Source organism: Lissotriton vulgaris, chromosome 2_1 (assembly GCF_964263255.1).
Source record: "Lissotriton vulgaris chromosome 2_1, aLisVul1.2, whole genome shotgun sequence".
Classification (NCBI taxonomy): domain Eukaryota; kingdom Metazoa; phylum Chordata; class Amphibia; order Caudata; family Salamandridae; genus Lissotriton; species Lissotriton vulgaris.
Window position 1 is genome coordinate 586,832,342 of NC_141687.1, and position 16,190 is coordinate 586,848,531.

Sequence of the window (16,190 nt, forward strand, 5' to 3'; positions counted from 1 at the left end):
TATTGGGTACACAATGGTCGGCTCAAAAATGGCCGTCATGGTGGCATGAGTGTGGGTTGACGAGTAACATTGCTTTTCTCGAACTATTCCCTATTCTGGTGGCCTTGAGAACGTGGCCGGAAGGGTTTAGGGGTCACTCTGTGGTTTTCTGGTCTGATAACATGACCGTGGTTGAGTGTATCAATAATCAGGCAGCACGTTGCAAATTGATTCTCCGATTACTCAAGGAAATTGTGTTGTTGTGCATGCAACTAAATGTACTGTTTAGGGCGCGGCACGTGCCGGGGGTGATGAACCAAGTGGCTGATGCGCTCTCTCGTTTCCGTATGCAGGCCTTCTGGGGTTTTCTGCCCACAGCGGACCCGGTGGCGGCACCCTTTCCCGAAGCTCTTTGGTCTCTCGTTGCCCCGAACTACAAGACCTCCTGGGAGAGAGTTTAGCACCCAGGACGAGGAAGGCATATGAAGGGGCGTTCCGTTCCTATTGGGCCTTTTTGGGTACTTCCGGGAGGGAGCTTTGGGGTCTGGAAGAGTCTGTAGTAAGATTCCTGCTCTCTTTACGTCACGCAGGCAAGTCAGTAGCTACGGCCCAGAGGCATCGGGCCGCCATTTCCTTCATGGCAAGGGCTCATGGGATCCAGGACCCGACAGCCTCTTTCGTGGTGCAGAAAGCGCTACGGGGGTGGCAACGCCTTGAGGGTCGCAGAGTAGACGATAGGCACCCGATAGGTTTGGATAGGTTGGCCCTGTTATTATCCGTGCTACCGGTAACATGTTCATCCCACTACGAAGCAGTGTTGTTCCGAGCCGCATTTGCATTAGCATTCCATGGGGCTATGCGGGTAAGCGAATTAGTGGCTAAGAACAAGCAGGATACGATGGGGGGACTGTGCCGGGAACACATTCAGGTCAGAGAAGAGACGATGACGGTCTCGTTTGTAAAGTCCAAATCCGATCAGGATGCAATCGGGGACTGTGTAATCATCCAGAGGATCCCCGGGTCCGCCATGTGCCCTGTTGGGTGCGTAGAAACATGTTCGAGGCATGTGGGCTGCTGAATTCATATCTGTGCATAGTCCGCCACCTAGTGTTGGGTCCGGATGATTGCACATTGTTGTCCTGGAAGAGTCTTCGAAGTATCACGAGATAGGTGGCTCCTCCCCTGGACTACAGTGCGCATGGGCATCGCCTCCATCCCCAGATTGTTTTTTTCCGCCATCGGGTTCGGATGTGTTTCGGTACCCTCTCTCGGGACCGATAGTTTGTTCTACTTTTCTCGAGACCAAAAGGTCTTTAGGCTGGGCGTCGGTATTGTTGCGTTTCGGTTTTCCTTACTGACTCTCAGCTCCGATCTCCTACTGCCCCTCCACGTGCTTCGACGCGGACGGGCCTACACTACACTCTTGCTATGGAGCGGACGCCATTCAAAAGGTGTCCGCTGTGTCACTCAAAGTATTCTCACCTTGACGTGCACCCCGTGTGCAATACATGCTTGTCACCGGATCATCGTGAGGACACTTGCATGGCGTGTTCAAAATTTAGGAGCAAGAAAACTTTGAAGATTCGCCGGGCTAATCGGCTCCAGGCTCAATTGTCGGCTTCGGCACCCCCACCTGATGATATCTTCCAGGAATCGGTTGAGGGAGAGGACGACGTACAAGAATCGGACTCCGGCCCCGCGTCCGAAGAAGAGACCGGCGACGCGGGTGATGAGGCCTATGACGAAGTCTCCGACGAGGTAGGGGACGACGACCGGGCTTGTCCCGCAATGGGTGATAGCTCGGACGAAGAGCATCCCCAACAAGACTCCGGGGTTACTCCCCGTTATACGGCCCAGGTCGAGGGATCGCCTTCGGGCCTTACCCAAGATCTAACGACCAGTCCTACGTCCCCGCCTCCGGGCCCGGTCACGGACATTTCTCACAAGAAACCGAAAGTGAAGCCAACTGGTCTCGCACCCTCGGATGCGAAAACGAAACCAAAAGTGGCGCTGGTGAAGAAGGTTCTGGAGGCGTCAACTTCCACGAAACCCAAAATGGCCGACTTGAAGAGCCACGCCAAAATGGCTGACCAGAGGAGCCGCGCAAAGGTGGCCGACCCAAAGCCATCTGGGTCGGCGCCGAAGGTGAAGGCATCCGACGCGGCTGCGTCGGCACCGAAAGGGGTCGCGGACCCGAAGACGGCTTCTAAAAAGCGTCACACCGACAGTGCGCCAGGCCATGGGGCGTCGGCGCCGAAGAAGAGGCTGACCGTCGAACACGCTCTCGAAGACGAAGAATCGCTCGAGTCGTTTGAGCCCTCGGCGTCCCTTACCAAGAAGGTGGGAGAATCCTTACAGCGGATCCAGCAGTCTGTGGTTCCCAGCCAGGACCCTGCGGGGCCTAGGCCCTCGACGAAGCCTGCCAAGGGGCAAACGCCCATTCGTTTTACCCTTCCTCCCAAGTCGGCGCCGAAAGCATTCGCGCCTAAGCAGAGCGGACACTCTCAGGACATCTTGTCGCCGAAGGCTGCCTTGGTGGTGTCAAAGCTTCGGCTCCAGCCGCTCGCGGCGGAAGAACGTCGTGCGGTGCACATCGACGCCAACACGGGAAAATTGTCGCTCCTCAAGAGGAAGATTACATCGGAGCCGACCTTGGAACCTTTTAAGATTCCACTCAAGAGCAAAAAGTACTCTGCGGACTCTTCGGCTCTGATGGAACCACTGTCTCCACAAGCCCTGGAACACTCGCCGGCCCATTCCCCCGTGCCTGACGTCGACGAGGAAGAGGCCGAGTACACCTATCCTGCGTACTCGGATCCGGACGAGGAACAGGTGCCCTGGACAGCAGGTGACGACGCAAACGACCCGCAGTCGGGGCAGGACACTCAACTTTTTGCCGCAAAGACGTCCCCGACGGAGGACTCGGCGGCATGCAATGCACTGATAGAGAGAGCTGCGGCGAACCATGACGTCGAGCTCCACTCGGATCCAGTGGATGCGGACTTTTTGGTCGACACCTTCTCAGTCGCCGAGAAGCAAGTCAAGACGCTTCCAATGCTTAAAGGAGTGCTGAAGCATGCACAGGAGGTGTTCAAGGAGCCCACCCGGGCGCGGGTGGTCAATCCTCGCATCGACAGGAAGTATAAAGCGGCGCCCACGGATCCCACTTATATTAAGGGACACTTGCCATTGGACTCCCTGGTGGTTTCCAACGCTCGAAAGAGGGCAAATTCGCAAACGACTGGTGACGCTCCTCCCCCTGACAAAGAGTCCAAAATCTTTGAGGCATCAGGCAAACGCATTGCTGCACAGGCAGCAAACATCTGGAGGATCTCTAACACTCAAGCCCTGCTCGCACGTTATGATAGGGCCCATTATGACACATTAGAGGCCATCCTTCAACACTTGCCTGACCAGTATAAGGAGGCGGGGGAGATGCTCATTCAGGAGGGTAAACTCATTACAAATGCGTCCATCAAGTGTGCCCTAGATGTAGCTGACACTGCCTCAAGGGCCATCAATACAAGTGTTTTACTTAGACGTCATGCCTGGCTTCGTATTTCAGGGTTCAAACCCGACATACAGACCACAATATTGGGGCAGACAGTGAATCCTGACCATCTGTTCGGCCCAGAGGTGGATGCCTCCCTAGAAAAAATGAAAAAAGATACTGAAACTGCCAAATCTATGGGAGCTTTACAAAGCCAGCAGTTTCGGGGTGGCTCTTTTCGACGCTCCAACTCAAGAGGCACCTCAAGGGGCCAGGCATCCCAATCCTCGCAATACTATAAGGGTGGCTCCCAGTCCTCGTATAACAACAACAAGGGCCGGGGTGGCTACAGAGGCAACAATATCAAAGGCAGGGGACGTGGAAACAATACATCCAGGTCCACCACCACCAACAAGCAGTGACGTCTTGTCACTTCCCCCCGATCACACGACACCTGTCGGGGGGAGACTCCAACAGTTCCTGCCGGCGTGGAGATCCATCACCACGGACAGGTGGGTGAGGTCTCTTATCCAGTACGGGTACTGTTTAGAACTTGCATCTATTCCACCAGACATACCGCCAAGAAGCCGTGCTATGTCCGACGAGCACTTGACCTTGTTGCAGCAAGAAGTTCTGGTCATGCTGCAAAAAGGGGCTATAGAGCTCGTTCCATTGCGGGAACGGGGAACGGGGGTTTACTCCCTGTATTTCCTAATCCCCAAGAAGGACGGATCACTCAGGCCGATCCTGGACCTCAGGCCGCTGAACTGGTACATCAACTCGGAGCACTTCCATATGCTCACATTGCAGCAGGTGCTTCCCCTGCTTCAACAGGGGGACTTCCTAGCGACGCTGGATCTGAAGGATGCCTATTTTCATATTCCCCTGCATCCTTCCCACAGAAGGTTTCTCAGATTCAAGATTTTAGACCAGCACTACCAGTTCAGGGTCCTGCCGTTCGGGGTCACCACGGCACCAAGAGTTTTTACAAAATGCCTAGCGACGGTGGCGGCGCATCTCCGTCGCCAGCACGTCCATGTCTTTCCATACCTGGACGATGGGCTTATTCAGGCAAAGACGGAACAGCAGTGCGTAGACCACGTGTCACGCACCATTCACCTCCTGCACGATCTGGGATTCTCTCTGAACTACCCAAAGTCCCATCTCCAGCCCGCCCACGTGCGACAGTATCTGGGCGCGACTATCAACACTCTGGCAGCCACTGCGCAGCCAAATTCAGTGAGAATCGCCAGTATCCAGGCGCTGATCCAACGATTCAGACCCCAACACTCGCTTCCAGCGAGGGTGTTCATGCAGTTGATAGGCATGATGGCCTCCTGCATCTCCATTGTCCCGCACGCGAGACTACATATGCGTCCGCTTCAGGAGTGCCTTGCACGTCAGTGGACTCAGGCTCATGGGCGACTGACAGACCTAGTGTTGGTGAGCGGTCGGGCATACAACTCTCTGCATTGGTGGAATCCACAAAACCTTTGCAAGGGCCGACCATTCCAGGAGCCTGTCCCACAGATCATCCTGACGACGGACGCCTCTCTCCAGGGATGGGGAGCGCATGTACTCCACTACACTGTGCAGGGACTGTGGACACTTCAGCAAAGGAAGATGCACATCAATGTGTTGGAACTGATGGCAATCTTCATGGCCCTAAAGGCGTTCAAAGTACATCTGTGCAACAAGGTCGTGTTGATCCGGACGGACAACATAACGGCCATGTACTACATCCAGAAGCAGGGAGGTACACACTCTCCACAGCTGTCTCACCTGGCTCAGAGCATGTGGAAGTGGGCCATTCAGAGGAACATCTTCCTCATGGCAGAGCATATCCCGGGCAAGGACAATCAAATGGCAGATCTGCTCAGCAGGCACAGCCATCAGATGCACGAGTGGGAGATACATCCATCAGTACTCCAACCGTACTTCCAAAGGTGGGGTCATCCAGAGATAGACCTGTTCGCCACAAAGGAGAACGCAAAATGCCAAAGCTTCGCCGCCAGGTTCCCACACCCCCAATCACAGGGCAATGCGATGTGGATGAACTGGTCAGGCAGATTTGCGTACGCTTTTCCACCAGCGCCTCTGATACCGCTGGTGGCACGCAAGCTCAGGCAACACTCGATGACGCTCATCCTGGTTGCTCCAACGTGGGCTCGCCAACCATGGTACACCACGTTTCTGGAACTCTCCGTGGTACCGCATCAGAGGCTTCATCTCACTCCCAGCCTTCTGACGCAGAGCCATGGCGACATTCAGCACCCAGATCCGCAACAGCTCAACCTGGCGATCTGGCTCCTGAAGTCCTAGAGTTTGGCTACCTCAATCTTCCCCCCGATTGTATGGACATCATTCGGGAGGCAAGGAAGCCCACTACGAGAGCTTGTTATGCGGCTAAATGGAAGAGGTTTGTCATCTACTGTGCGAACCACAGCATTGACCCGCTAGATGCTTCCATTCAGAACATCATATGTTACCTCCTTCACCTGTATCGATGTAATCTAGCGTACTCTTCCATCCGCATTCACCTGTCTGCCATGGCAGCATACCTCCAAAATAGGCAGCACCTGTCACTCTTTAAGGTCCCTGCTATCAAGGCCTTTCTGGAAGGACTCAAAAGGGTCATTCCACCAAGGACCCCACCAGCTCCAGAATGGAACCTCAATGTGGTTCTTACAAGGCTGATGGGTCCTCCCTTTGAGCCACTGCACTCTTGTGAGCTCCAGTTCTTGACTTGGAAGGTTGCGTTCCTAGTAGCAATTACATCGCTGCGGAGGGTGAGCGAGCTGCAGGCGCTCACTATCCAAGAACCTTTCTTCCAAATACATGCTAACAGGGTGGTGCTCCGCACTAACCCTAAATTCTTACCCAAAGTAGTCTCACAGTTCCACATGAACCAGACAATTGAATTGCCAGTGTTTTTCCAAAACCCAGAGACGCTGGCGGAGCGCATGCTCCACACTCTTGATGTGAAAAGGGCCTTGATGTATTATGTGGACAGGACAAAGGATTTCCGCAAAACCAAACAACTCTTTGTTGCTTTTGCCACACAACACAAGGGAAATGCAATATCCAAAGCGGGGATTGCTAGATGGATAGTCAAGTGCATTCAGATCTGTTATGCTAAAGCTAAGCGCACTCTTACTATCCCACCAAGGGCCCACTCCACTAGGAAGTTGGGGGCCTCTATGGCCTTCCTAGGTAACATTCCCTTGGAAGACATCTGTAGAGCAGCCACATGGTCTACCACACATACCTTCACTAAGCACTACTGTGTAGACGTGCATTCCAGACAGCAGGCAGCTGTTGGTCAGGCTGTTCCAAAAACGCTTTTTCAAACTGCTGCAGCTGGCACGGGCGGCCGCCGTTAATGGAGGGACTGCTATGTATTCTATGCACAGATATGAATTCAGCAGCCCACATGCCTCGAACTGCAAATGCTACTTACCAGTATGCATCTGTTCTTGGCATGTAGGGCTGCTGATATTCATATCGCCCACCCTCCTCCCCGGCGCCTGTAGCAGCTGCAGTATTCATTCATATACACATATGCTCATAGCATGGTCATCACTCACTTTCTTCACTCCATCTCTGCCAATGGCTAAAAACAATCTGGGGATGGAGGCGATGCCCATGCGCACTGTAGTCCAGGGGAGGAGCCACCTATCTCGTGATACTTCGAAGACTCTTCCAGGACAACAATGTGCAATCATCCGGACCCAACACTAGGTGGCGGACTATGCACAGATATGAATATCAGCAGCCCTACATGCCAAGAACAGATGCATACTGGTAAGTAGCATTTGCAATTTAGCGCAGAGGGTGGCAGCATGGGTGGGGACCTTGTTAAGACACTCTGACGCCACCCCACTGACGAGGTTTCAGTTTCAGCGGGTGCTTGCGATGTCGATTTCTGCCGCGGGCTTGAACCCCGGCGACTTTGGGACCCATTCCTTTAGGATAGGGGCTGCTACGGAAGCTACAGCCAGGGGTCTGAATGTTGATCAAATAAAACGTGTGGGGCGTTGGTCCTCGAATTGTTATAAGAGGTATGTACGGTTGCACATGTTGTGAAGCTGTAACGTGTACTCACGCTTCTTGTTTTTGTTTGGTTTTCAGTTGCGCAAGCCTGCGGGGCGGACTGTCCAGTCGACCCAACACCGGGGGGCCAGCGGTCAGACATTACCGGCTGTGAAAAAGGAAGTGTGGGTCGTGGGCCACTCATACGTGAGGCGTGCCGCGGACGTATTCAAAGCAGGTGACATGACTCACGTGGCTGGGGAATACGGGTACAGTGTGTCCTTCTACGGAAAGGGCGGGCTCTGTATTGACCAGTTTCGATCATTTTTCGAGGGCTTGTTAGGGCGGACAGGGTCACCGCCGTCTGTAGTCATAGTACATCTTGGGGGCAATGATTTGGTGACCACTGGTGGACGACTTCTTCTTGAGGCGATGCTTTCCACGGTAAGTTGGTTGGCGAGAAGAGTTCCAGGGTGCACAATTGCATGGTCCCATATGATCCCTGGGAAAGTGTGGCGGGGGGCTATTTCAGTTACTGCTTTGAATCATTCAGTAAGGAAGATAAATAACAGTGAGTAGATTGTTTCGTTCAAATACACTGCATTCTGTTTCACATGGTTGTATCAAAGGGGACAGTATGTTTTTGGGGGACGGCGTTCATTTGTCCCGGGTGGGGAACGAGTTACTCATAGGAGACTTCTTAGCCTGGTTAAAGGGTTTACAGCATGACCTTTAGGGAGGAGCGTTTTGTGGGGGGTCCGGATAGCCGGTCAACTATCCGGCCTGTGGCGGTAAGGTCATGATCGGTGAGCAGTAATTGGAAGATCCCTATGAGGGGGCGTCACCCATTACGGATGGGAGCGCGCGGGGGAGGTGGCCAATTGGCCCCTCAACGGGGAGGCGGTCCTGTCTAAGGAGAGGCCGCCGGAAGGAAAGGAAAGGTGGTCAAGGCCCCTTCCTGGATAGGAGGGGCTACGGCCCCTCCTGGAGAATTTCCCGGGGCCAGGACATCTGCGACGGCAGATGGGTAAGTTGTGTGGGGTGCGGGAGGGGGTTTACGCTACCTTTTAGACACCTCACACGAGTCCTCGAACGACCGTTAAATGGCGTCGAGTTTATTGGGGCCCCCGTCAAGTACAAAGGGAAATTGGTAGATGCACTTGAGGTACGCCTCGGTGCGGTCGCTCCTCTCACAAGTGAGGGGGGTATGTCTGGTTTAGGGATCTGACACCGGTTACGACCTTGCCGTTGGCCCTTAACGTTAGGATGTACAATTTCAAGTCAAATGTTTTGTAGGATGTTAGTTCGGCTAGGAGAACCTCTGTATTAGAGATCTGTTAAGGTTAGCCAAACATCGTAATGTGGAAATGAAATTGTACATAATATGAAACTGTTATTTTAATGTTTTAATTTTGTTTCATATTTTTAATAAATACGGCCGGGAAGGGTTTACTCCCTTCCCGCCTTCCAAAAATTCAAGAACTGTTTCCGGTTTCCCAATTCTTGGGGATTGTGTTGAGAGGGGGTGGCGGGTATCTCAGCCATATGGAAAGGGGCGACCATTCGGTCCCCCCGAACGTATGGTGGAGTACCACGATCCCCCCGGGAAGCCATCTTGGGCGGGAGGCGTGTCTCGGCTGGTATGCCCGAAGCGGCGTAGCCGGGGCGCGCCTTTTTCCCGCCCTAGAGTGGGCTGGCCTAGACACCGACGCGGCCGGCCACGCCCTCGGAGGCAGGCGGGGGCGGGTTTACGCCCACCCTGAAGACGGATAAAAGGAGCGGAAGCCAAGAAAGCATCCTCTTGTTCCTGTGCTCTGAAGCTGCACCTCCCCGCTGCACGTGAGCTCGAGACGGAACGAAGAGCCAATTTTGACCCACCCACCAGCCCCTGAGGACAGCTAGTTGTTTTTGAATAAAGTTTTGATCTGGTAACTCCGTTTCTTGCAGGTTGTGATGATCGTCGTGAAATTTTGAATATGCAATAAAGAATGGTTATTTTCAGTATGTTTTGCAAATAAAGTAATGTTGCACTAATGTTGATCAGTATTCATGCTTGTAATAAGTCATGTTCGTTTTTATTCTTAGTAAATTAGGTAGAATTGTCGTATTTATTTTGGTCGGGCGGTAAGGTCATGATCGGTGAGCAGTAATTGGAAGATCCCTATGAGGGGGCGTCACCCATTACGGATGGGAGCGCGCGGGGGAGGTGGCCAATTGGCCCCTCAACGGGGAGGCGGTCCTGTCTAAGGAGAGGCCGCCGGAAGGAAAGGAAAGGTGGTCAAGGCCCCTTCCTGGATAGGAGGGGCTACGGCCCCTCCTGGAGAATTTCCCGGGGCCAGGACATCTGCGACGGCAGATGGGTAAGTTGTGTGGGGTGCGGGAGGGGGTTTACGCTACCTTTTAGACACCTCACACGAGTCCTCGAACGACCGTTAAATGGCGTCGAGTTTATTGGGGCCCCCGTCAAGTACAAAGGGAAATTGGTAGATGCACTTGAGGTACGCCTCGGTGCGGTCGCTCCTCTCACAAGTGAGGGGGGTATGTCTGGTTTAGGGATCTGACACCGGTTACGACCTTGCCGTTGGCCCTTAACGTTAGGATGTACAATTTCAAGTCAAATGTTTTGTAGGATGTTAGTTCGGCTAGGAGAACCTCTGTATTAGAGATCTGTTAAGGTTAGCCAAACATCGTAATGTGGAAATGAAATTGTACATAATATGAAACTGTTATTTTAATGTTTTAATTTTGTTTCATATTTTTAATAAATACGGCTGGGAAGGGTTTACTCCCTTCCCGCCTTCCAAAAATTCAAGAACTGTTTCCCGTTTCCCAATTCTTGGGGATTGTGTTGAGAGGGGGTGGCGGGTATCTCAGCCATATGTGCGGTTCGGTCCCTGTGATCAGGGGACCACCCTTCCACACACCAGTGTTTGGCCAGATGATATGACTGATCATTAAGTCTCTTTTGATGGAAACCCTATACTATTGGTTTTGGACTGGTTAGCCATCCATGAATACTCTGTAATGTATCGGTCTTCTACGCATGTTGAGTCCATTCTTCTTAAATCTTTGTCTTCATAAATACACTGTGTTAATGATATATACACTCTGAGATCTAGTCGACTCGGGATTGACAGTGCAGCTTTAGTAGTTAGCTGGTAGACCCCCTGTGTTTCTTGTGTTGTACATTGAGTTGGAGCTGGGGATAAAACCAGGTGTGCTCTTTAAATTTCATATCCCTTGGACCCTTCCAAAACTTTTGTTGTATTTACCAAACACAAAATGCTCACAATAATTCGTGCCACCGCTATCCAACACACAATGCATACCTCAACTAATTTCCCCCACAATGTGCAGGTCCACCCCAAGCAGTTTTTTTTCTTTTTTAAACTGTACAAAGAGCAAAACATGGCGGTGGGCACGAGTCTGACCTATGTTGAGCGTTGCACACTATAACTGTGTTATTTCAGGGCTTTGTCGATTTTGTGTTCGCTGAACCATAAAGGGTTTTTATATTAGGTTTTGAGGCTGTGTTTGACTGCAGCAGAAGGAATTAGTGAGGGTTACATAAAGCTTTTGGGGAAGGTGGCTGAAGAATGGCGCTAGGAGTTGTGAAATGTCTCAACGGGCCCCTCTAGAGAGGTTGTTGTCAGTTAGGACGCAGAGGCAAAATTTGGCTTTTGGAAGACTTATTTCCCCTGTACTCCTTTGTTTGGCCTCTGGTTACAGGATTCAGGTTAAATTGCAGGGTTTTTTTTGTGAGATGACTGATGTCTGTGAATGCGACACTCCTCTGAGTGCCTGTCGTTGGACTCTCTTCTCACACTCTCCTGAGGTCTGAGCCAGGCCTGTCTGTGTACACTCTTTTGTCTGTATTACCTCTGACATTTTTATTCTTTTCAGCGCGGCCACCACTGACGAGGAACGCCAGCACTTACAGGAAGTTGGCCTTTTTCACCTGGGAGAGTTTGTGAATGTTTTCTGCCATGGCTCATTAGTTATGCAGAACCTTGGAGAGTCCTCCACCCCCACGCAGGGTTCCGTGCTCTTCGGCACCGTCAATGGAATGATAGGTAAGATGAACAGCACTCTTTCCACAATGAATACAAAGGAACACAACCTGTAGGGAAACAGTTGCCGCCCGGAATGAACACTGCAACCGTAGGTTCATTCTTAAATATAGTATTTTGCCTCAGTTAACAATCTACCGGGTTTCGGATCTCCTGGCGTTGTTTCGTTCTAAATGAGCATCTGCATTGCTAATAAGACTGTAATTATTTCCTTATGCAGTCCCCGAGAAGTACCGCCAATGTTTGAGGGTAACCTTGCATTTTCCTTCTTGGTAACAATTTTAGGTACCACAAAATAATCTTTCGCTTTAGGCTATGGGTTGATGTAAGAACACCAAGGTAATGGTTTGGGACATCTGTTGCTCTTATCTTTGCCAGTGAAGTCATCGCCCCTTGCCAATGGTACCCCTACTTTCGTGGGCTGACCAGGACCCCGAAAAACCTGCTCTCATCCCTTACAGCCTCCTGGCGTGCCTCCTCTAAGAACTGCTACTGCTTCCTTTGGTATCAACTGGGTCAAAAGGCCTTGTTTTCAGAGTTTGTGCATACTGATCGCCAGAGGCTAGATGATGTCTCCTAGGTTTTCGTCATCTCCCCCGGGGCTAGACTGCTTTCGCAATCATATAATTCCTCTCTATGGATGAAGGATGCGCTTTAATAATTGTTAATGCTGCGAATTTTACTAAAACCTATTTTTCTCCTCAGGGCTGGTGACTTCACTATCGGAGAGCTGGTATAATCTTTTGCTTGATGTGCAAAATCGACTCAACAAAGTGATTATGAGCGTCGGCAAGATAGAGCACTCTTTATATCCTTTCATCTAGTTACAGGGAGTGACATTTAAGTCGGGACCCAAGATTCAGGGGGAAGGATGTGGCAATGCTGAGCGCATGGAGCTGGGAGTATGAGATACTTCCAGGTGTATTTTTGTGTAGCTTTAAAATCTGCATTAAATGTGAGCATTATAAAACAGCAAATACGTCACAGAATTGTCCTTTTCAGAAAAAAATGAGCTCACAAGTGTTGCCCCCACTTTGCAGCAAGGGTTTCCTCGGCTCAAATGCTAGCAAGGCCCTATACCTCTAAGAAAGTAGGGCTTTGATTCTGACCCCCTGGGATCCAGTGCTACTAAAGATAGCTACTGCCTCGCAAAGCGGGCAATCTCCTCTGCTCTTTGTTAAAAACATGGGCCCGATCTTGGGCCTTACCCTTATGTCATCTCTCTGAGGCCCAAGCTGTCTCCTCTGCTTCCAAATTCACCTCCCATGGGCCATTGTTTTGAGGCCCAAAGCAACACTGGCACTGCAAGGGTGCACTGGGCCTTATTCCAAACAAGGAAGGATAGTAAAACAGCCATAAATGCCCCATCACACTCCTGGGTCTCAGTGCCACTGCACCTGCAGTACCAATGATACCTACAACCCTAATTAACAGGCTTCATCCTCTGCCCACTCTACAGAACTATTACTTCTAGTCGTGAGGCGCAAAGCAGTCTGTCTACCACTTTGCGTAATAAAACCAAAACTTAACCCCACATCTCCTGCGTCCGTTCCCCTCGCCCCCGCCCCACCTCCCCGGGTCCTGTTCCGTGTGCTACAAGGGTTACCTGGCCCCTAATTCCAGTAAGGAAAATGGGCTCCCCCTCCGTTGTTTGCTAGTAAGACAGCCATAATTGGGGTGAAGTGCCCCCCCTCTCCCCCCTCTTACACAGTTGGTCCCAGTGCACCTGCTACATTAATGTTGGTGCTGGCTCTTTCATAAAAGACATCGCCCATATGCTGCCATCTTCCTCAGGGCATTTCCCGGAGAAAGCCTTCTTTGTCCATTTATAGACTGAAAAACGAGCACCTCTCCTATAAGCCTGGTCTTTGACATTATCCATTGATATCTCTCTCCTTTCCTCTTTATCCTTGGCCATTACTTTGATGCCCCAGTGTTCCAGAATTTCAGGACTATGCTTCTGAATGCCTCTGTGCTGGCCGCCGTGCCATTCTTCAATTTACCTGAAACAGCATCTACATGTCAAAGTGGACAAGTTCTATAGGGATCGTTGTGCCCATTTTTTTTATTGCACAAAACTATTTTCCATACTTTGTTTAAAAAAAAAAAAGAAACACCCTTCCCTGAATGGTTAATGTTGACCTTGAGGCGCCCATGGGTGAATATGAAAGGGGCGTGTATAAGACTATTGTATTGTAGAACAGGGGTGGGGGCAGAGAGGTAAAGTACAAAAAGGCTTTCTTACCAAAGTGTCTGCTTAACTGAAAGAAATATAAATGTGTGCAATTGGGTTATCACCAAATGTAAGAGCTGCTTAATAGTAAGCCTTAATTGAGGTAGTTGCTTGAAGTTTAATGATGAGAAGTGACATAAGGGTGTTGAGTTTGGGAAAGTGTCCTTTTTAATGGATGCTTAAACTGCTTGCCCTAGGTAGAGTTTGATTACCTAACGCTAAACCCAGAGCTACTGGAATTCTTATTCAGCTGTTTTTCCTCCTAATTATGAATCTGTCATATAATTCACCATCTTGTGCATAAACTGCAGATTTTAACATAAAAATCTGTTTCTATCTCAAAAGGATAAAAAGTTAGTAAAGTGGTGACATGTCGCACAGTGGAAGGCCATTCGCAAAGGTTAACTGGTCACCTTTTTATTTTTTATCACTGTATTTGGTTGCTAAACTGGTATTAATGAGGTAAAAAAAATTCCCAAGCAGTATTTTCGTGTCTAAAAAGTGCAAAAGTAATACTGTCAATAAATGTGCCACATAATTTGACTTTTCCTGCTGCATTATACTGGCAACCTTGCTGCATAATTTTTCGTTCCCCTGTTGCATAATTCCAGTGGCCCCAACTAAACCTTTCTGCAGCAGCCTAATTTAAACTGTGGGTAATACAGTTTTAAAATAATGATTTTTATAATCAAATTCAGTGCTTACTGTTACAGGCTGGGACCTCGAAGCACTATATATAAGCAAGGTCTTTTTCCCTACTGTACCTACCAGGATTCAGTTCTGTGACTATGGTCTCACACAGTTATCTGCAGTCATTGCATTAGCCAATCTGACAGAGGTATCTAGCTGCAGATTCCTTACCGTAGAACTTTCAGCCGACATGCTGGATCCAGAAGCTTTTCGTAAGCAGTACCCCTGCATGCCAGTAGATGGAGTCTGTCGACTCGGCGTAACATCGTCTTCGTCGTTTTCATCGCAGTGACGTCCGTATCATCAATATAATCGCCACTCCGGCACACTGACGTCAGTTATTTTATTTCTGCATTTTTTACAGGCTTTTTTCGACTTTTTGTCAACTCCTATTGGTGTGCTAGGGAAGTCTAGCAAGAAGACCTCAGGGTTCAAGCCTTATGGCACCTGTCACTGCTCCATGTCGGTCACGGGCCCCCACCTAGTGTTTCTCTAGTGCCTGGAGCGTGACTATGACACTAAGTTGTGCTCCATTTGCCAGGCCATTGCACTTAAGGCTTTGAGAGTACGGTCCCTAAAGCTGATTGTGGCTAGGAGTGGGCGTAGTGCACGAAGTTGCACTATGCGGAAGTCTGTAGAGGTGCATTAAAATTCTGTGTAGTTTCGCACCGCCCTACTGTCACTCCAGTTAATGGGAGGAATGTCGATGTAGGTTCACTGTCGAGCAATGTACATGCTGGTGAGTGCCTGCTGGCCCTCCCACACCTTTCTCCGCAACTGCCCTGTGTGGCTACAACGCTCTTCATCTTCAACTCTAGCTTAACGAAGCAGTGGTCATGAAAAATAAGGTCTTGCCTTGTCATTCCTCGCCTCCCCTCCGGTGCCCGCAGCAACTGGTTCTCTGTGCTTTTAATGTAGCATCCAGCAGTGTTGGGGTACTCGAGGAGCTCCTCCGCCCAGCCCGCGACCAAGACTGTGAGTGGCCACAGTTAAAAGTAGTTAGCGACTTTGTTTCGGGCAGGTGGCAACTTACGCATGTCACATACGTGTTTTACTGTTATATTCCATATAGGTACCCTATAAAGGCGCAGGTAACATTACAACCTTTCACCTATATTCTTCCCTACATTACATATATAACCGTTCTTAGGGACTAACCTATTACCTAAATACTACACTGCATTCAGAACGTGGGTTTTCCGTAGTTCAAATCTCATACATTATGCATGAGGCTTCTTGGAAGTACAGCAGGACTATCATCTCATTTATAATATCTCTGTATAAAGTTCAGGCCCAACGTCATCTTTTAGGCCGACACAGTAACACAGCAAGGTAGGACCCTTGCGGAGACCTATAGGTATATATTAACCCTGGGCGGGCAACTTCGCGTTGCCTTTCTTCGCCCTTTGCAAAGTAGGCAAAGCAGGCAACACTACGCCCACTCCTTGGGCGTAGCGAAGTTGCCAGCCACCCGCCTCCCTCCCGAACATACCTAATTTAATTAAATGGGCAGAAAAAAATAAATAAAATACACTTACCTTGTCCGCAGCGTCCCGGGGCTCCCTCTGCTCGTTCAGGGCGCCGTCTGCTAACCAATGCGCGGCCGCCCGCGCATGCGCATTGGTTAGTAGACAGCGGCGTGAACGAGCAGAGGGAGCCTCGGGACGCCGCGGACAAGGTAAGTGTATTTTATTTA

General features: G+C 50.3%; 1 protein-coding gene across 1 annotated transcript in view; it reads left to right on the forward strand.

Moving 5' to 3' along the window:
• Window positions 1–16,190, forward strand: part of DDB1 (damage specific DNA binding protein 1) — a 1,134,380-nt gene that overhangs the window by 1,025,215 nt on the left and 92,975 nt on the right. Inside the window, exons 24-25 of the mRNA XM_086955618.1 lie at window positions 11,405–11,574; window positions 12,277–12,379. Of these exons, the coding sequence (XP_086811744.1) occupies window positions 11,405–11,574; window positions 12,277–12,379 (273 nt within the window). The remainder of the gene's footprint in view (window positions 1–11,404; window positions 11,575–12,276; window positions 12,380–16,190) is intronic.